This window comes from Microcaecilia unicolor, chromosome 3, assembly GCF_901765095.1.
Source record: "Microcaecilia unicolor chromosome 3, aMicUni1.1, whole genome shotgun sequence".
Classification (NCBI taxonomy): Eukaryota; Metazoa; Chordata; class Amphibia; order Gymnophiona; family Siphonopidae; genus Microcaecilia; species Microcaecilia unicolor.
The window spans coordinates 122,295,361-122,317,695 of NC_044033.1; the positions used below are offsets into that span (position 1 = coordinate 122,295,361).

The window sequence follows — 22,335 nt, forward strand, 5'->3', positions numbered from 1 at the left end:
AAGAAATATTTTTTCACTCAATGAATAGTTAAACTCTGGAACTCGTTGCCGGAGGATGTAGTAACAACGGTTAGCATATCTGGGTTTAAAAAAGGTTTGGACAAATTCCTGGAGGAAAAGTCCATAGTCTGCTATTGAGACAGACATGGGGAAGCAACTACCTGCCCCAGGATTAGTAGCATGGAATGTTGCTGCTTAATGGGTTTCTGCCAGGTACTTGTGACATGGCTTGGCCACTGTTTGGAATACAGGATACGTTGCTAGATGGACTACTCTTATGTTCTTATCTATGATACAAAATATTCCTGATGTAGCTGGAAGGCAAAATGATGACTATGTTGGATTAAATGGCTAGTCCCTATGGTTGGTTTATCTAATTTCTTCAAAACATACACGTAGGGTATTTTTCAAGAATTTGATGGTAATTTAGGCCAATATTCGGCAGGACAGAAAGTATATGTAATTTGAAACTATTTGATATTGAGGCTTATTTTCAAAGCACATAGACTTTCTGTGTAACTCTGTAAGTCCATGTGCTCCAAAAATGAGCACCATAGGTTTCAAATTATACATATATTCAATGTCACTATTAAGTACTGCTTTGATTGCAACCACAGAAAAGTGGTATGCCAAATCCCATCCCCTTTCCTTTCCCTTGATACAAGTACAATCATGGTCTGTGTACTGAATGGCATGTAGTGCATACATCAGACGACATGCAGGATTACTTTCATGGTTCAACTTCTTTAGGATGTTTTATGAGTTCATTACAATATGTTCTTGTGCTGAGGATCCTGCTTCAGTAAAATCTTACTGTTATCCACTTTACATGTGATTGGTGGAAAGGTGGTTAGGTTTTTTTTTTTTTTTTTAAGGATATCCTAATTAAAGGAAAATTTATCATATAGATTCAAAACTTCTGAAAGTCCATACAAGTGAAAACTGCCAGCGTTAAAGGAAGCATTTTTCTAAAAAGCCTATGTTGTAGCAAATTACATGGACACTTTTAATGTGGATATGTTATGCTAATGTTAAACACTTTTGTGTATGTGACAAGGAAGGTAAAATAACAAACATACGCACAATTATGCATGTTGTTCTTTCTTATCTAAAGATACATTTAAGAATGTTTCCTCTCAGTCCAACTAAACATATATGTGTTGTAGAAACCTGCTCATGCTTTTAGACCGACAAGAGGAGGTAAACATCAGATAGGAAAGTATTGGTGTGTGAATTCATTTTAATATAACTAGATTGCTTAGCAAATTGTCTTTGTAAGTTTTAGACTCAAATGGATTGTGAGCCAGCTTACCTAGAACAAGAATGCTCATAGGTACAGTAATTCATTCATTGTCTTTTAGTACTATCAGTAGTTAATTCTTTTAGGAAATGAGGGAGTTTGTGAAAATGATGAAAAACATTTGGGATAAATTCTATCACAATGGAATAGATATTCGGATAGTTTGTACAGGTGAAATCACCCTTTACCTACATAAATTAAAATACAGCCCATTTGCTGTGTGGACAAAGATATCCTTACAATAAAAAGTGATATAGTTAGAGGCATGATGAGGAAAGGCTCTGAAAATTAGCTGGATAGCCTCATCTAACCAGTGGCGTCGACAAAATATTTGGGGGCCACAGGGGAGGCAACCCATGTATTGGGGGAGGTAAATCAAAGTAACATTTCTGCACGTCACACTCCTCCCCTCCCCCTCTTTAGCTATAAACGATACTGTAAGTCCCAAAGGCCTTAGAAACCCCTTTATTCAGTTTCAGTCACCCAGAGAACAAGAATTATTTGATGGCACCATTCAATGAATTCTTCCATATGGGAGTGAAGTCTGTAGACTAGTGGTGGTTCTCAACCCAGTCTGCTTTTCAGGATGTTCACCACAATGAATATACATGAGAGATTTGTATGCATGGCTCCTTGTTATGCAAATCAATCTCATACATATTCATTGTATTAGTACACAGTGAGTAAAATGTTAAAGTATTAGTATAAGTTATTGAGAGGGGTTTAGGATAGATTTGTGAGCACTTTTGCATATGTTTGTTTGTGTAGGACCCGACTCCTGATGACGCGGATGTAGCGAAACACAGGCTGTGTAGAGTCTGGGGTATATCGGATGACTGTAAGAGTTTCAAGCACATCGCATGAGTGGAAGTGGATTGACCACAGGAATGGAGAACTCTAAGCAAATGTTTGCATTTTCGTTTGGAATTCCTGGGACCCAGCACATATGAAAAGGATTGGATTTTGTGTAGTGCTGTGACTATGATGGGAGTTTAAAGCAACAAGCACACCCTAGGGGGTAGTGCTGCACTAAAATTAGATGAACGTTTTGAACTTGCAGTGCAGTGCTGTGACCAGTATGGAAGATTAAAGCAACAGGCACACCCCGTGGGGGCAGTGCAGTACTAGCATCAGAGGAACTTTTTGAACAAATATCCTGCTGAGGTTACTGGGCATTTTGAACAGTTAGGATATAACATGTATTAGTGGGTTTGCTCCATTAAGGTTTTATTGTGAAATGTGTATGAGAGTACATGTGTAAGTGAGTGTGTATGAAGGAATGATATGTTAAGGTATTAGGTTTTGTAAGCAAATAAATAATAAAGGTATTTTCTAAAAATGAATTAACTGGCAGAGAGATTTATACTGGTAGTATTGTTGGTTCAGTTAGCAAGTAGGGTATAGCCCAGTATTATAAGGTTGTTAATACATATTCATTGAGGATATTCTGAAAACCTGACTAGCTGGATGTGCTTCAAGAATTGGGTTGAGAACCACTGCCATAGAGGATGGGACAGAATCTCAGTACAGACCCATTGCTCCTAGTTCTGTTGTCCACCCCATATTCCCCAATAATGAGACTAGGTCATAATTCAGTATAAAAAATCCTACTATATAAATAAGCTGTGACTGACGTGCCGTGCATGCGCAGAACAGTGCAGCTGTTCTGCACATGCATCACTTCACAGGCCTCTCCCAAGCCACCCAGCGATTCTCCTCTCTCCCCTGCCCCCCCTCAGCCACCTAGCGATTCTCCTCGCTCCCCTGATTACCTCCGTCGAAGCGGCTGCATTATTGAAAGCCCTGCCCATCTCCAGCCATCCCTTCAAGTTCGTTCCCTCAGAGTCCCGCCTTCTGATGTCATTTCCTCTTTCTGCAAGGGCGGGACTCTGAGGGACTGAACTCGAAGGGAAGGCTAGAGACGGGCAGGGCTTTCAATGATGCAGCCGCTTCGACTGATAGCACTGAAAAACGAGCTTGCGGAGCTACTGCTAGTGATATGCAACTTATCCTTAAAATCGAGCGTGGTACCGGAAGATTGGAGGGTGGCCAATGTAACGCCCATTTTTTAAAAAGGCTCCAGGGGAGATCCGGGAAATTATAGACCGGTGAGTCTGACGTCGGTGCCGGGGAAAATGGTAGAGGCTATTATCAAAAACAAAATTACAGAGCACATCCGAGGACATGGATTACTGAGACCAAGTCAGCATGGCTTTTGTGTGGGGAAATCTTGCCTGACCAATTTACTTCAATTCTTTGAAGGAGTGAACAAACATGTGGACAAAGGGGAGTCGGTTGATATTGTGTATCTGGATTTTCAAAAGGCGTTTGACAAGGTACCTCATGAAAGGCTACAGAGGAAATTGGAGGGTCATGGGATAGGAGGAAATGTCCTATTGTGGATTAAAAACTGGTTGAAGGATAAGAAACAGAGAGTGGGGTTAAATGGGCAGTATTCACAATGGAGAAGGGTAGTTAGTGGGGTTCCTCAGGGGTCTGTGCTAGGACCACTGCTTTTTAACATATTTATAAATGATTTAGAGATGGGAGTAACTAGCGAGGTAATTAAATTTGCTGATGACACAAAGTTATTCAAAGTCGTTAAATCGCGACAGGATTGTGAAAAATTACAAGAGGACCTTACGAGACTGGGAGACTGGGCGGCTAAATGGCAGATGATGTTTAATGTGAGCAAGTGCAAGGTGATGCATGTGGGAAAAAAGAACCCGAATTATAGCTACGTCATGCAAGGTTCCACGTTAGGAGTTACGGACCAAGAAAGGGATCTGGGTGTCGTCGTCGATAACACACTGAAACCTTCTGCTCAGTGTGCTGCTGCGGCTAAGAAAGCGAATAGAATGTTGGGTATTATCAGGAAAGGTATGGAAAACAGGTGTGAGGATGTTATAATGCCGTTGTATCGCTCCATGGTGCGACCGCACCTTGAGTATTGTGTTCAATTCTGGTCGCCGCATCTCAAGAAAGATATAGTAGAATTGGAAAAGGTGCAGCGAAGGGCGACTAAAATGATAGCGGGGATGGGACGACTTCCCTATGAAGAAAGACTAAGGAGGCTAGGGCTATACAACTTGGAGAAGAGACGGCTGAGGGGAGACATGATAGAGGTATATAAAATAATGAGTGGAGTGGAACAGGTGGATGTGAAGCGTCTGTTCACGCTTTCCAAAAATACTAGGACTAGGGGGCATGCGATGAAACTACAGTGTAGTAAATTTAAAACAAATCGGAGAAAATTTTTCTTCACCCAACGTGTAATTAAACTCTGGAATTCGTTGCCGGAGAAAGTGGTGAAGGCGGTTAGCTTAGCAGAGTTTAAAAAGGGGTTGGACGGTTTCCTAAAGGACAAGTCCATAAACCGCTAGTAAACGGACTTGGAAAACTCCAAAATTCCAGGAATAACATGTATAGAATGTTTGTACGTTTGGGAAGCTTGCCAGGTGCCCTTGGCCTGGATTGGCCGCTGTCGTGGACAGGATGCTGGGCTTGATGGACCCTTGGTCTTTTCCCAGTATGGCATTACTTATGTACTTATGTACTTCATCTAGTATAGAATAAGAGATCACAAATTAGAAACAGAAACATGCAGGCAAAAACTGAAATAGAAACTCCTTTGATACGCTGTCCTTACTTGGATTTCAGGGCTCTGTTCTTTCCTGGTTTTCTTCTTATCTCTCCCATCGTACTTTTTGTGTGTACTGTGGTGGATCCTCCTCCAGTTGTATCCCATTGACAGTTGGTGTACCTCAGGGATCTGTCCTGGGACCTCTTCTTTTCTCCATCTATACTTCTTCCCTTGGTACTCTGATCTCCTCCCATCATCTTTACGCTGATGACTCCCAGATCTACCTCCACACCAGAAATCTCAGCAGGAATCCAGGCCAAAGTATCAGCCTGCCTGTCTGACACTGCTGCCTGGACGTCTCACCACCATCTGAAACTTAACATGACTAAGACTGAGCTTCTTATCTTTCCCCCTAAACCAACCTCTCATCTTCCTCCATTCTCTGTTTCTGTGGATAACATTCATCATCCCTGTCTCATCAGCTCGTAACCTTGGGGTCATCTTCAACTCCTCTCTCCTTCTCTGCACATATTCAGCAGACTGCTAAAACCTGTCATTTCTTTCTGTATAATATCACCAAAATTCGCCCTTTCCTTTCTGAGCACTCTACCAGAACCCTTATCCACACTTGCTTCTCACAGGTCTCCCACTTAGTCATCTCTCTCTCCTCTTCAATCTGTTCAAAATTTGGCCAGTGTCGCTATGCTCATATTAGCCCTCTCCTCAAGTCACTTCACTGGCTCCCTATCCATTTCTGCATACAGTTCAAACTCCTCTTATTGACTTATAAGTGCATTCACTCTGCAGCTCCTCTCTACTCTCATCTCTCCCTGCACTCCTTCCCGGGAACTGTGTTCACTGGGTAAATCTCTCTTATCTGCACCCTTCTCCTCCACCGCTAACTCCAGACTCCGTTCCTTTTATCTTGCCGCACCATATGCCTGGAATAGACTTCCTGAGCCGGTATGTCAAGCTCCATCTCTGGCTGTCTTTTAATCTAGGCTAAAAGCCCACCTTTTTGATGCTGCTTTTAACTCCTAACCCTTAGACACTTGTTCAGTACCCTTATTTTATCATCCCCATCTTAGTAATTCCCTTATCTCTTATTTGTCCTGTTTGTCCTAATTAGATTGTAAGCTCTGTCGAGCAGGGACTGTCTCTTCATGTTCAAGTGTACAGCGCTGCGTACGTCTAGTAGTACTATAGAAATGATAAGTAGTAGTAGTAAAAACTAGTCTGAGAAGTGCAGTACTGGAAAAAGAAAAACTGAAATGCATTTCATCCTGTACTTAGCAAACATACAAAAAGTAGGTGTGTGCACCCCAGTCCCTGAACATGGAAAATGTTTTTCTTTTCTATCTTTGTTGTCTAGTCATCTTATTTCTGTTCTCCTTTTTTCTTGTCAGTCTTCTAGATTCTTTTTCAGAGTTTCCTTTTCATTTCTTCTCTCTCCTTCTGTTGTCTTCCATTCCTCCTCTACATGACATTGATTTTTCCTTTTCATCTTTTTTTCTCAATTTTTCTCTTCTCTGCCTTTCTATTCAGTCATATCTATTTTACTCCTCATTTTCGTGTTTTTTACCACCTTCTCCACATTTTCACCTTTCACTCATCTTCTAGTTTTCCATCTCATCTCTTCAGAGCTCCCATTGCCCTCCTTTCTCTGTCCTATACCTCTCTGTTTAACTTACTCCCTATCCTAGTCTTCATTTCCATTTTCTGTACTTTACCCTCTCAGCTCTCATCTACATTTCTTCTCTTCACCAACTCCAATTCCTTTCCCTAGTTGCAAGCCAGTTCTGTCTCTTATCTCTTTCCAGGCTTTTATTTCTTTTTTACCATCTTTGTCTCGTTTCCACCCTCTTTAAAGATCCTTCTTTTTCTTGCCACTTCTTTTATTTAGCTTTTTATCTTTTAGCCAGTGGTGTAGCTACGTGGGGCCTGAGGGGGCCTAGGCCCCCGTAGATTTCAGTCGGGACCCCCTCCCGGTGAACCCGCCCCCGCCTACCTTCCGTTTTGCTGGCGTGGGACCCCACTCCCCGCCAGCCGACGTCCTCTCCGACCGTTCTGCTGCAGAGAAAAGTCTTCTTCCTTGCATGCTGCTGACGTCCTGCACGTTGTACGTGCAGGCAGGACGTCAGACTCAGAGAACAGTTCAACGTGCAGGACGTCAGCAGCATGCAAGGAAGAACGGTCGGAGAGGATGTCGGCTGGCGGGGAGTGGGGTCCCCCGCCAGCAAAACGGAAGGTAGACGGTTTCGTGGCGGGAGGGGGGTCGGCAGAAACGGGGGGGGGGGCGACAATGGCAGCGGGAGGGGGGCGGCGGAGGGGGGGGGGCTAAAATGTGCCCCTCCCCTCGAGCTCTGGACCCCCCTCCCACAGAAGTCTGGCTATGCCCCTGCTTTTAGCTAGATTTTTTTTTCTCCTTTCCCTCCATATACTTAATTCTGTAGTCCTTCCATTTCCACCTGTCTCTGATTCCTGTCTTTTAACCACCTTCTAGTTCTTCATTTTCATCCTGTGTACTCGTATGTTTCTATGAAGGGGGCATAGGATGAAGGTGAATAGGGATAGGCTCGGAAGTAACCTGAGAAAATACTACTACATGAAAAGGGTGGTGAATTTGTGGATCATCTCCAAGTGGAAGTAGTGGAGACGAAAGCAGTATCTGAATTCAAGAGAACTTGGGACAAGTACATAGGAACTCTAAGGGAGTGATAGGGAGAGTAGATGGCATGGATAGGCATATAAAAGCCTACATTTTTCTATGTATGTTTCTATAGCCTACTCAGCCTCATCTACGTCTACTTCTCATCCCCTCACCAACCCCTGTTTTTTCTGTCACTCGTCTCCTCTCCACTTCTCAATCTGTGGCTGAAATTTGACCCTTGGTTTTGGTCAAATCTGAAACCAGCAGCTAGGGCTCGGCCATTTCCCTTACTTCTCCATTTCCACTTTCTCTTATCTACTTCAAACACTGGCTTCCTTCCTTTGTATCTCACCCTCTTCATAGGCTCTTTATTCCTTTTCCCCCAACATCAATTGCCTTCCTCTATTCTCTTCCCCATCATTTGTCCACCTACATCCTCCAATATTCATTTACTCTGTCTTTTCTATTTGTCCCTGCATCTATTGCTGTACTCCTTCATCTCTACCTTCCACTGCATATGTCACCCCGTAGTGACACCTATGTATTCAGCTAAGTTTGTACAGATTATTTGGTCTGCTGAAACGGAGACAAATCTGAGCATCTGAATAATCAACCACATTTGTATCAGCTGAATATTTAGACAAAGTTTAAGCAGGAAAAATCTGTCTTGTAAATTTTTATCTAGCGATTGCTGGCGCAATATGAATAGGCCTAAAACTTGTTCACCAGGAGAGAATATTCCACCTGGATGGATAATTCAGCTATCTTGAATTTTTGCTCATGCAGTTTTCCTTTATTAGTTCCCAATTGACTGTGCTATGATCATCTTGGATAAGCTTATATTACTCTGCAGATACAGAAGAGCACTGATGGAATGAAGCTTTCAGCAGAGGTGGTTTATTTTTCTTTTACTACTGGGAAAAAAATCCCTCATTTCTTTAATGGAATGGACATTCTGTTACTAGCCATCCTAGCAAATGGCATAGATGTGATTTTTTTTTTCCATCAAAATGCTGACAACACTGTAGTATTTCATATACAGGAGAATGTAAGTTTGGAGGCCAGCTCATGGACCCAAAGAGGGTACCGCTTCTGATATGTGTGGTGCTGAAGAGGCAGCACTTATCCTCTGATGTTGGGAGAGATCAAGCAGCCTAATCTTCATGGCTACAGGGAATTACTGTTGCTCAAGAGCTGTTTAGGGAGGTAGTCCTCCAAGTTCTTGTACATAGGCTCTGAAAGGAAACTGTCTTGATTGCGTCCTCAATACATGTAGATTGGGTTTGCTGTGCATTTACCTGTGCTTCCCCTCCACCAGACTTATAGTTGTAGAACTAGGAGCCTGCTGGTATTGGGCAAAGCAAATGAATCTGGAACAGTCTGTCCAATTAGCAGTAAATGAAAAAAATGAGTGAAAGGCAGTGGCAGTATATATGTATTTTAAAACAATAAGTGCAGATCTGAGTTTTATTATATAATTTCCTTGTTATATAGGTAACTTAGATAAGCATGAAGAACTGGAGGAACTGGTGGCCTATTTCCTGAATGTGGAAGCTGCCATGGTGTTTGGGATGGGCTTTGCTACTAATTCTATGAATATTCCTGCTCTGGTTGGTAAGGTGAGTATCAGTTTTTTTTAAACACTACATATAGACTGAGTAGGGGGGCCAAAGCCAGAATATTTAAGATTTAGTAAAAGTGGTAATATGCTACATTAATAATGCAAAGGTGGATGCTATAATGTTATATAACTGTGCATCATTACTTCTGTGCAAATAAATTGAGATGTGTTAAATTAATATGCAAGCTTTTTTCCTGTTTAGTACAAAAGACTGACCAGTTAGAAAAAACTATTGTAGTTAGGGGCAAAATTTGAACAATTGGGGAACCATGTGGAGAATGGCTCATTGAATTCTTTTCAATCCCATGTGTGTATATGTTTTAATATATCTGTGTTTCAATATCTACATCTGCACGCAACTATGGAATACATTACCAAGGGCCATAAAAACAACGCACGATTTGGCAGCCTTCCGGAAACTACTAAAGACTAACCTGTTTAAGGATACTTATCATAAGGACTTAAATGAACTGACATCAAAACTCTTACTAGAACAAGTTAACATTGAACTCTTTTTATTGGTTTCTTTATCACACTGTCATTATTGAACGTTACACACTACCCTTGTTCTTAAATAACTGATACTACTACTACTTAACATTTCTAGAGCGCTACTAGGGTTACGCAGCGCTGTACAAATTAATAACTAAGGACGGTCCCTGCTCAGAAGAGCTTACAATCTAAAGGCACATATATGAATTGTATATCTATTTTCTCTAAGTTGTATTATATTTTCTGTTCTTGAAATACAACAGCATTCTGTAATTCTCATTCCGGAAATGGTGATCACCATTACGGCATATTGTAAGCCACATTGAGCTTGCAAAGAGGTGGGAAAATGTGGGATACAAATGTAGCAAATAAATAAATATCTTGTTTCTGACCTTGGAAGGGGAGAGGATTAGGATGGTTTGAATAAAGCAGTACCCAAATAATTCTGTATGTTTGGAAAGAATAATATGAAATAGTGTGGTAATATATTTTAACCTTTAGATGCCAGTGTCAGCAGTTTTAAAAGAAAGCATTTTACAGTTGTAAACAAAGGGTGCCACTGTGCTAGGCAGCAGGTATTGTGATGCTTCTCCACCACTAGATGGCAGGTCACATAGCAACCAGTAGCAAAGGTCAGTCAGTAGATACCACCATTCATAGAAATCACAATACAAATTACAATGAAGAAAATGAAATGCACATCTGAACCATTAATAGCCAGCGGTAATGTGGCACATTGAAGGATGTGTAGTAAGGACAGCTTGTGGCACGTGCCTTATAAATTGTTTCCATTCTATCTATGTGTGTGTCTGTGCATGAGTGTGTTTCGTTTGTATGCGTGTGCTTGAGTGCATACATGTAACTGGGTGTGCCTGAGACAAGCAGAGAGACAGTGCAATTCTATGAGTGCTCTGTTTGTGCATCAAAATTTCTAAGCTACAGATGTTAGAACAGAATCTCCCATAGAAATGCACTATGCCATTTTTTGAGTTCAAATATTTTTTATTGAATAGTTTCTTAAATAAAGGACAATAACTAAAACAAACAAGAATAGACAACTGCCACGCATTGTCACATCCTAGAAATAGGATGCTACATCCCAGACATAGTTATGTAATAATTCCCATTTGTGGCACTTGTGCTTACTTGAGATTTTGTTATCCTCTGCCTGTCTTGTACTTATGATATAAACACAGTGTTCCACCACTGATCATCTGACAATAAGGAAGTATGTTTCCGGTTGGTCAAAATCAGCTTAACAGTCACAACCGACAAAAAAATCAAAAAGTTGACCCTGACCTGTCGGTAGTGAACTTTCCAGCCCCAAGGATTTCCAAATCACAATCCGATAAGTGAGAGACACTGAGATATGGTAACATAGTAGATGATGGCAGAGAAAGATCTATACGGTCTATCCAGTGTGCCCAACAAGATAAACTCATATGTTCTACTTTATGTGTATTCCTGACCTTGATTTGTATCTGCCATTTTCAGGGCACAGACTGTAGAAGTCTGCCCAGTGCTAGCCCCCCCTCCCACCACCGGTGCTGCCACCCAATCTCCGCTAAGCTTCTGAGGATCCATTCCTTCTGAACAGAATTCCTTTGTTTATCCCATGCATTTTTTAATTCTGTTACCGTTTTCATCTCCACCACCTCCCGCGGGAGGGCATTCCAAGTATCCACCACTCTCTCCATGACAAAATACTTACTGACATTTTTCTTGAGACTGCCCCCCTTCAACCTCATTTCATGTCCTCTAGTTCTACTGCCTTCCCATCTCCGGAAAAGGTTCGTTTGCGGATTAATACCTTCCAAATATTTGAACGTCTTTTTCTCCTTTCCTCCAGGGTATACATGTTCAAGTCAGCAAGTCTCTCCTCATATGTCTTGTAACGCAAATCCCATTCTATTTTTGTAGCTTTTCTTTGCACCGCTTCAATTCTTTTTACATCCTTAGCAAGATACGGCCTCCAAAACTGAACACAATACTCCAGGTGGGGCCTCACCAACGACTTGTACAGGGGCATCAACACCTCCTTTCTTCTGCTGGTCACACCTCTCTCTATACAGCCTAGCAACCTTCTGGCTACTGCCACCGCCTTGTCACACTGTTTCGTTGCCTTCAGATCCTCAGATACTATCACCCCAAGATCCCTCGCCTCGTCTGTACATATGAGAGACTCACCGCCTAACACATGTCTCCCGTGGATTTCTACTCCCTAAGTGCATCACTTTGCATTTCTTTGCATTGAATTTTAATTGCCAGACCATTCTTCTAGCTTCTGCAGATCTTTTTTCATGTTTTCCACTCCCTCCGGTATGTCCACTCTGTTACAAATCTTAGTATCACCCGCAAAAAGGCAAACTTTACTTTCTAACCCTTCGGCAATGTCACTCACAAATATATTGAACAGAATCGGTCTCAACACCGATCCCTGAGGCACTCCACTACTCACCTTTTCCTCATCCGAGAGAATTCCATTAACCACTACCCTCTGGCGTCTGTCCCTCAACCAGTTCCTAATCCAGTTCACCACGTTGGGTCCTATCTTCAGCCTGTCAAGTTTATTCAAAGGTCTCCTGTGGGGATCAAGAGCCTCCTGTGGGGGAATATGTAACAGGAAATCTTATTCCAGACCACGGACCAAAAAGATTGCATGTGAGGGTAGGAGTAAAACATGTGCTCATAGGTTCAAACAGCATTCTTACATGACCCAACATCTATTACTGATATCAGGACTTGGCTTTGCCAGTTTATTAGGTGTCCAGTATATTTTATGAAGTAGCATAAAACCAACATATCGGAGTGAGGCAGATAAAGATAGCTCATGTTGCATACCAAATCTTTCTCCATTGTTGTACATCCAGTATAGTACAAAATTCACTCTCCCGACATCTCTCAGCGGAGTCAGCAACTAATGACATCCATGTACAAAGCACTTTATAAAAACTGGATCCCGAATGTGGTAAAGAGCCCAAAATCTGAAGCAAAGGCCAAGTTGGTTCTATATCCGATAAAAGGAGGAGACTGTCTCAGAGCGTGCTGTAACTGCAAACAGTGAAAATATTGTGTAATTTGCAAATTATAATTTTGCTGTAGTTCCTGAAAGGGTATGAAGAGCCTACTTTCATATACCTGAGCAGTCATTCATGTTCCACAATCTTGCTACAGTTTCCATAAGACAGGCTGCTTCTCAACTTGTATAAAAACAGAATTCCAGACAGGAGAGCATAAAGACCACTGGTTATCCTTGTTTAAGCACTGAAACGCTGTCAAAGTGGTCTCTATAGAGGCACAGCTATTTATTCACGAAGAGGATGCCATGCCCAATGTATGTTGAGGTGGGATTGGCTACAGTAGATGTCATTCCAAAAGCAGCCAGTTAAGACATCTGCTCCAGCAGAATATTGAATCCAGGAACTCCATTGTTGCAATGATAAAGAAACATATTTCCGAAGGTATGGAAAGTTTATGCCTCCCAACAGTTTGAACAATTACTGCTTCTTAAGGGCAAATCTGAGTGTCTTGCCCAACAACCAAAAAATTGCTTATCAAAAGAGGGAACAAAAAAATAAAAGGATCATCTGAAACAAATAAATGATCATAGGAACCAGTACCATCTGAGTGGTCCAAATGGCCCTACCAAGGGAGTCAACCCATCACTTGTTTTAGATAATACTGTTTGAAGATATTCCCTGTTTTTAATCAATAAATCCTCCTATATGGGGCAACTTTGATACATAAATAATGAGTCAGTTGTTTTTATGTGAAAGAGATAATTGGCTAAATCCGATACTTGAGTACAGTCAACCCTCAAGTTTTAATGGGATTCAGAGGAGCAAAGACATGTGACAAGGGTGTATTTCCTCTGCATCCTTGTATGTGCTGTTGTCTTTGTGGACAGTGTTTGTTTAGCGGTATATTTATAAGTACATAAGTATTGCCATACTAGGACAAACCGAAGGTCCATCAAGCCCAGCATCCTGTTTCCAACAGTGGCCAATCCAGGTCACATCTACCTGGCAAGATCCCAATAAAGTACAATACATTTTATGCTGCTTATCCTAGAAATAAGCAGTGGATTTTACCCAAGTCCATTTTAATAATGGTCTATGGAATTTTCCTTTAGGAAGCCATCCAAACCTTTTTTTAAACTCTGCCAAGCTAACTGCTTTTACTACATTCTCTGTCAATGAATTCCAGCGTTTAATTACACATTGAGTGAAGAAAATGTTTCTCCGATTTGTTTTAAATTTACTACTCTCTGTAGCTTCATTGTGTGCCCCCTAGTCTTCCACTCATTATTTTATAGACCTCTATCATATCTCCCCTCAGCTGTCTTTTCTGCAAGCTGAAAAGCCTTAGCTGCTTTAGCCTTTCCTCATAGGGAAGTCATCCCATCCCCTTTATCATTTTAGTCGCCCTTCTCTGTGCATTTTCTAATTCCACTGTGTCTTTTTTGAGATGCAGTGACCAGAATTGAGCACAATATTCAAGGTGCGGTCGCACCATGGACCTATACAAAGGCATTATAACGGCCTCATTTCTGTGTTTCATTCCTTTCCTAATAATACCTAACATTCTATTTGCTTTCTTAGCCGCTGCCGCTCACTGAGCAGAGAGTTTCAACGTATCATCAATGATTCCTAGATCCCTATCCTGGTCGGTGACTCCTAATGTGGAACCTTGCATGACGTAGCTATAATTTGGGTTCCTCTTCCCCACGTGCATCACTTTGCATTTGCTCACATTAAACGTTGTCTGCCATTTAGATGCCCAGTCTCCCAGTCTCTAAGGTTCTCTTGTAATTTTTCACATTCCTCTTGCGATTTAACAACTTTGAATAACTTTGTGTCATCAGCAAATTTAATTACCTCACTAGTTATTCCCATCTCTAGATCATTTATATGTTAAAAAGCAGCAGTCTCAGCAAAGACCCCTGGGGAACCCCACTATCTACCCGTCTCCATTGAGAATACTGACCATTTAACCCTATTCTCTGTTTACTATGTTTTAACCAGTTTTTAATCCATAATATGACACTACCTCCTATCCCATAACTCTCCAATTTCCTCTGGAGTCTTTCATGAGGTACTTTTTCAAACGTCTTTTGAAAATCCAGATACACAATATTGACTGGCTCACCTTTATCCACATGTTTCTTCACCCTTTCAAAGAAATGTAATAGATTGGCGAGTCAAGATTTCCCTTCACTAAATCCATGTTGGCTTTGTTTCATTAATCCATGCTTTTGAATATGCTCTGTAATTTTGTTCTTTTTTTTTTTTAATTTATTTATCATTTTACTTAATTACATTCACATTTATCACATAAATGTAAGGAAATACAGAAATTAATATAAAAAGGAAAACATTTTCTCTCAACAATATATATTTACATAATTGTCCACAATTGGAAGATCCAAGATCAGGAAAACAATCTTAAAGAAAATAAGAAAAACTCAAAATGGTTAATCTTACACTTCACATTTTCTGAGGGAGGAAGGTTAATTGGTCATTGCAGCCGGTACAGTGGTAACTGAAGGAAGTTGCTGCAGAGCATTCTTCATCTGTTTCCACAAACTCTTATAATTTCTTAGGTTCAAACAAATAAGTAATAAGGAAATAAAACACTTACAAGGGAATCTCGCTAGGAAGGTCCCACCTAGGGCAATGATTCCTGGCTTAAAAGCCAAGACTTCACACCTCCCAGTCTGCGATTCCCTTGATGTGTCAGGAAATATATGCATCTTTGAACCCAAAAAACTATCAACCATGTATCGGAAATACAATTTCAAAACATTTTTCCTATCTAAATCAAAGACGAAAGTCACTAATAATATAACTCTGTCTATAACTTCTGAATTTTCCAAAATGTCGGTTAAACTTACATCTCTTTCTCTGATAACGAAGATTTTAAAGAAAATACAATTTTAGTCACCAATAGGTGGCTATCAGAAGGTATTAGCAAAGTATCAGAGAAATATTTCTTCAAGAATTCAGTAGCTGATATATAGGATATTATAGGTAAATTTATCATTCTCAAGTTTTTTCCCTTAATTGGTTCTCCAGAAATTCCAATTTTTACAAGAAAGATAACTATTCTTCATTGCAAAATTGTCTGATTTTCATAGAGAAGCCATTTCCGTAATCAAAGTCTCTATTTTTATATCTTGGACTTCCACTTTGTTAGATAGGTATTAATATAAATTCTTTAACTCACATAGTGAAAAATTGTAAACATCTGAAGAAGAGAGTTATTCACATTCTGCTGCAGTTCCTATAGTATGTCCATTATGACATTATTGGCTTCACCAAGTCCAATTTCTCCACAGAAACCGCTCCAGATATCTTCGGGGGGAAGAGCTCACTCTCGAATCCCCCAGTTGGTTTATTATCCGAGTCGATGCTGCGCCAGGACCTCCTCGGGTCACGTGAAAATCCTAATCCACTTCGGGCGTTTCCATTATTGACCTCCATAGCGAAGCAATACTGTTTCCGGGTCTTGGAGGGGTCTTGCCAACAGGGGGACTCAAAGTCACTCCCTCTCCACTGAGATTCAGCAATAAAGCCTTGCTGTTCCCCGAAGCAGGAACCGATATCCCCGACGTTATGACCCCGAATCTCTCCAAAATAGACTGAGAAGTGGTGGGAACCCCAGCCATGTTCGAGGAGGACAACACCATGGCTTTGCCTTTTCTCTTCCCCATTCTCTGGGGAGCTCGCCTTCTTCTTCAGGCATTCTGGTGTAAAACGGGAACTCAACTAACGTACGTCCTCCCTCAACGCCATCTTGGATCCTCCAGGTTGGGACATTCTTTGTCTGGTTTCTCCTCAGAGGCCTGTCTGATATGGGTAACCCTACAGCATAGCCCTCTGAGTCCTTGAAACACGGAAGCCCCTCCACCACTTACAAGATGGTGTCCCTTCGGAGGGGTGTAATTTTGTTCTTTATAATAGTCTCTACCATTTTGCCCGGCACCAACGTCAGGCTCACCAGTCTATAATTTCCTGGATCTCCTGTGGAACATTTTTTTAAAAATCGGCGTTACATTGGCCATCCTCCAGTATTCTGGTACCATGCACTGTAGACCCTACACTCGGTGATTAATGATCGCTTCCAAACCTTGTGGTAGCAGTAGAGAGAAGAGAAAGCAAGTGAACTGAAGTGTGGGGCAGAAACTTGAGTTAAATTGGAAAGTGGAGTTTCAATAGCCCAGCTTCGTACAGGATATGGCATCAAGAAACAAACCATTTTGGGTATCAGAATATCAAAGTTGAAACTGAGTTTGCCCTTAAATATAGTGTTGAAGGTGCAAGTGGTGTAAGAGCTACAGAACATATGAAAATAACGAGAGATAAAAATTTAGATGACGTGATGTACAAACGGTATGTTCAACAACTTCATGTGGTGTCAATGTGCGTGGGGTGGAATTAAGTGCCGCTGTATAGAAACTCGCAAAACACATAAACATCAACATTTCATCAAGTGATGAATGCTTGGGGAGATTTGGGAATTGTCATAGATTACACAACAGTCTTGCACATGGAGAGATGGGCAGTGCTGACACAGGAGTTGAGCCTTTCCGGATGATTTAATTAAAAAGGATGAACTGCACCTGTCATAAGTGTACAATGTAGATGAGATGGAATTATTTTCATCATATGCTCCTACAGGGAGGGGAGGATGATGTAACTTTAGATGATAATTCAAGAACGGATAAAAGTGAAATAGATCCTGGTTACCATTTCTCTCGACTGAGGCAATTGCACAGGAAGTGTGTGCAGGAAACAGAGGAAGAGGATGATGGACGGAGATGAACCAGTGATGAAACTCAAGATTTTTATGTTTGTGAATGCATTGTTACATCAATGTAAGTGATAAGAGTTATCTGACAATTCTGAGGTTAAGCCTTACTATAAGCATTTGAGATGTTTAAGAGAAATTGTGATCTGGGAGCAGTATAAAAGTGGAAAGCAGCTGAAGCTTGATACTTTTTTTATCCAGTAATGCCTGTGGAAACACTTTCAAGTGATCATGCGGAGGCAAGAGCTCATCTAGCTCAGAATAAGGTAAAAACTGCATTTTTTTATATTCAAGTTTATGTTCTAAAACACATCTATTAAAAAAATCTTTTATTTTGACTTTTTTGTTTTTATTTTTTTTATTTTTAGGATTTCCCCTGGAAACAGCGGATGATTGGCAATTACGGACATTCTCACCCCAATTAGGCTGTTAAATCAAGGGTTGACTGTACGTTTAGACAAAGACATAACCTCTGTCTTCCCCCAGCTTATCCTGTATCCTGAGAAGGATCAAACTGATTTAAGATCAAATAACTGGCGAATAGACGAGGTACGCAAAAATAATAAAAGATCAGGATAGCAACAATTTTACTTTCCACCCCTAAGCGTACATTACTTTATATAAAAGTCTGCTTGATTGCTGAAATCAAAAGCTTCAGTGCCAGATTAAAAAGCAGTGAAGACAATGGACTGCCCTGCCAAGTATCATTCTGAAGGACAAAAAACACTGGACAGCTTTCCATTTACTTTAATAAGTACCGTAGGTCTGATATATAGGACCAGGATTTTCTGCAAAAATGAATTGCAGATCCCAAACCAGCGGAGGAACCTAAACAGATAAGGCCATAGGTTATTATCAAATGCTTTTTTGGCATCCAAAGGCAACAAGACTTCTGGGATATCGTGAACATGTGAGATGTGAATTACAATCACAATAACCTGGTGTTGGCTGAGGAAGATTGTCAAGGAACAAACTGAGGGCCCTGTTTACTAAGATGTGCTAATGTTTTTAGCGTGCGCTAAAAATTAGTATATGCTAATGCTAGAGACATCCATATATTCCTATGGGTGTGTCTAGCATTAGCACGTGCTAATTTTTTTTTTTAGAGAGACTACATCAGGCTACTGCGCCCCCGGCAGTAATTTCAGATTTGCTGCGCGCCCATAATGCCTGGATGATTTATTTATTTCAATGGGTGGTGTTTCTGCTGGTAATCGGCAGTTGGTGTGCGCCGACCTGTCACTGCGCCTTCAGCGAGTGAACCCTTACCGCTAGATGAGAGGGTGGCAGTAAGGGCTCAGGCTAGTTTTAGGTGCACGCTGGTTTATTTTACTGATTGCCCTTTTCTCGTCCCTTTTACCGCTATTACAGACACAGTGAAAACTGACCTGGCATACACCCAAACACCTACCTATGCTACCACAGGCCTTTTTCTATCGTGGCTTAGTAAAAGGACCCCTTACTGAGGCCTACTTGCAGAGGAAAAGCATCTCAGAAACTCAGACAATTGAAATCACTTTACATAAGGGTTCAAATATCAGGAGTAGCCTAGTGGTTAGTGCAGTGGACTTTGATCCTAGGGAACTGGGTTCAATTTCCACTGCAGTTCCTTTTGACTCTGGGCAAGTCACTTAACTCTCCATTGCCCCAGGTACAAATAATTACCTGTATATACTGTGTAAACTGCTTTGAATGTAGTTGCAAAAACCACAGAAAGGCAGTATATCAACTCCCATTTCTCCTTTCCCCTTTCAACGATCATAAAAAAACCCACCACTCTGTTCTTGTTAGAATGTAATTGCAACTTCTAAACTGATTTACTTAATTTTCTTTTTTTAACAATTCACAATCCCTCAAACATTAAATTTAAATCATACAGCAACCTATATACGGTCACTTTAAACTCGGCACTTAAATCTCCAACGGGACCTGTTTCACCGCTAAAAGCAGCTTCTTCAGGAGTCTGTGCAGACTCTATAATCCATGCAGTGCTCTGCAATATGAAATAACTGAGGATAAAATCAAACTATTAAGGCTTCATAGAAGTCTAAAAACTAATTTAAAAAAATTAGACTTATACTAGCTGCTGGTTCACTTTCCAACACACACTCTTATTCAATCCAGATCTTCACAAGTTTGATTTGTGTTCTAAAACTCTAGTCTTTAAACTCCTAGTAGTCATACCTACATACAGCTTGGGGTAGGGACACTGTATTGCATACACCACAAACTCTGGTTTACAGTTAGTGAACTGTCTTAAACATTAAATTCTACCATCTTATCCTTGAATAATTCTTCCCAGATAAACTCTATTAAAGGACAAATGGAGAGGGTAATAACAAAGCAAACTAACCTAGAGACACAAATGGGGAAAATAGCTCAACAACAAGCCCATATTGTAGGAGATTGTGCTTCTATACAAAGGAAAATAGAGAATATGGAAAATTTATCAAGAAATCTAAACCTACGACTGTTAAACTTTCCGAAATCTCAATTTGTTGCTCCGAAGGATATGTTTGCTAAATTTCTCAAAGAAATATATAATTATTCAGATCAAACACTCCCTCCTCTTCAAAAGATCTATTATCTGGAAATGAAACCTCCCCCATCAAGCTATTTCTAAACAGGACATTTCTCCTGAAACGTTGGATTTGACAAACTTTTTGGAGCAGTCTGTGGACAATACGGAGATTAGAGTGACCTTAATTGTATCTTTTGTCTTTTTGCAAGTTAAGGAATCTTTATTGAAACTATTTAAAAAAAAATTCATCCTGAGTTTAAAGGAAGCAAGGTCTCTGTGTTCCCAGACATTGCTCATTGGACTCAGCAAAGGCGAAAAAAGTTCCTGGATATGAGGCAAGAATCCTTGAATGTTGGGGTAGTTTTCCAATTACAATTTCCTTGCAAGTGTATTTTGATATTCAAGGATAAAAAAATATATATTCTCTGAGCCTGAACAGTTAAGGTCATTCCTTGATACAAGGAAAAACCAATGTTAACTCCATTTTTGGTTTATGGTTCTGTAAATTAAAGAGTACCACTGCTTGTTTTTCCTAAAACTTTAATTCAATAGTACCAAACTTCATTTGGTTTATCAATCTTGAATCCTACTTTTTTTGGACTGTTGTAATCAGATTGAAGAGAATTTTGTATGTTTAGTATATTCTTTAGTGCATCTGTATTTACATCTGATGTATCTTTTCAAAGATGTATTCTTTGTATTACCACTTAAAATAATAAAATATTAACATAAATTCTACCATCTACTGGATTTGGGAATTCCTTAGCTTGTAGAATTCACAAATACTATATGCCACATAAAGTGTTAATGTCTTGTAGGTAAAATTGATTTCGTCTTCATACATGTTGCAGCCCTCACAAAAGCTGGACTTAAAATCTTGTAATTTTTTTCTCTCGAAAAGCAGTTCTCTTCTGTGAATGTTGAAGACTGGGTGTGCTTGCACTATTCCCCAACGTTTTCACAAAGTGTTCACCACTTTGACTCCTTGTGAAGAAATGCGTAGAACACAGGTTTGAATTCTTCAGCCCTATTTTGTTCTTTAGGTAGAAACAACAAGTCTGTATTATAATATTTAGCTCTCTTATACATTTGTCGTAATACCTTGTCAGAGTATCCTCTCAATTTCAACCTTTTTTTAACGACTCTTTTGCTTGTGTCTTGAAATCCCTGTAAGATGAACTATTCCTTTCAATCCACAAAAATTGAGAAAAGGGCAGTGGCGTTCCGTGCTTGGCTGACACCCGGGGCAGATCGCCACTGCGTGCACCCTCCCTGGTGTGGACCCTAACCCCCCCCCCCCCTGGCGCAGCGCCTCTCACTCCCCCCGACAGTCCCCACCTGCCTACCAGCTGAGCTCCGGCCGGCACCTCCAATCTGCAGCGCTGCTGACTTTAAATGAAGAAAACCGTCTCGGCGTTGGCCCTTCACTACTGAGTCCCACCCTCTGATATAACTTCCTATTTTCTCGAGGGCGGGACTCAGTGAGTGAAGGGCCAACGATGAGACGGTTTTCTTCATTTAAAGTCAGCAGCGCTGCAGATTGGAGGTGCCGGCCGGAGCTCAGCTGGTAGGCAGGTGGGGACTGTCGGGGGGAGTGAGAGGCGCTGCGCCGGGGGGGGGGGTGTGTGGACGGAGCACCCCCCACCCCTTGACATCCGGGGCGGACTGCCCCCACCGCCCCGCCCTTGCTACGCCACTGGAAAAGGGCGAACTGTTCTTTAATTTTCTCGGGTGACAACTATCCTAAGATAGAATAGTGTTCTTATCTGTGGGTTTCACAGAAACTCTTGTTTCAAAAGATTGTGATGATTGTCTGATGGCTGAGTCTAAAAAAAAAAATGAATATGATCCTGAGAAAAATCCATAGAAAAAGGTCATATGATCATCACATGAATTCAGCCAGTCTTATTCAAAGAACAACTCAGATTGACTACATTTCCACAACACACAAATATCAGTGTATCTATACCAACAGTACATATCAGCAATGGAAGGTGCAAAGGTTGTCCCCAAAACTACTCCAGATCTCTGTACATGGAAACCTTTTCCTTTATAATTATCAATTCTATCATTGGTAAACGTGATAACGTCATTAGAAAGTCAGTAGGACAAAAGTGGTTCCAATACAGATTGTCGAGAAGATATAATGGGCTTGCCAGGTGGATCTAATCAATTTTGTGTATTTTAGGCAACAAATATAAATAATACAGGTAGCCAAGTCATAGTCCAATCCTTTGGCAATTTTAATATCTGATGTAATCTTTTAGTTGGATCATTGTAATGTTTTTGTAATTGTTTTTTGTAATTGTTGAAGAACATTTCACCCATTTTGTTTTTTTATTCACCTTTTCTTTACATG

General features: G+C 40.7%; 1 protein-coding gene across 2 annotated transcripts in view; it reads left to right on the top strand.

The window, feature by feature from the left end:
• The window catches only part of LOC115465679 (serine palmitoyltransferase 3-like), a 247,587-nt gene that overhangs the window by 119,638 nt on the left and 105,614 nt on the right, over window positions 1-22,335 (top strand). For both annotated transcript variants that reach the window (XM_030196336.1, XM_030196337.1), the window contains exon 5: window positions 9,028-9,152. In XM_030196336.1, the coding sequence (XP_030052196.1) occupies window positions 9,028-9,152 (125 nt within the window). The remainder of the gene's footprint in view (window positions 1-9,027; window positions 9,153-22,335) is intronic.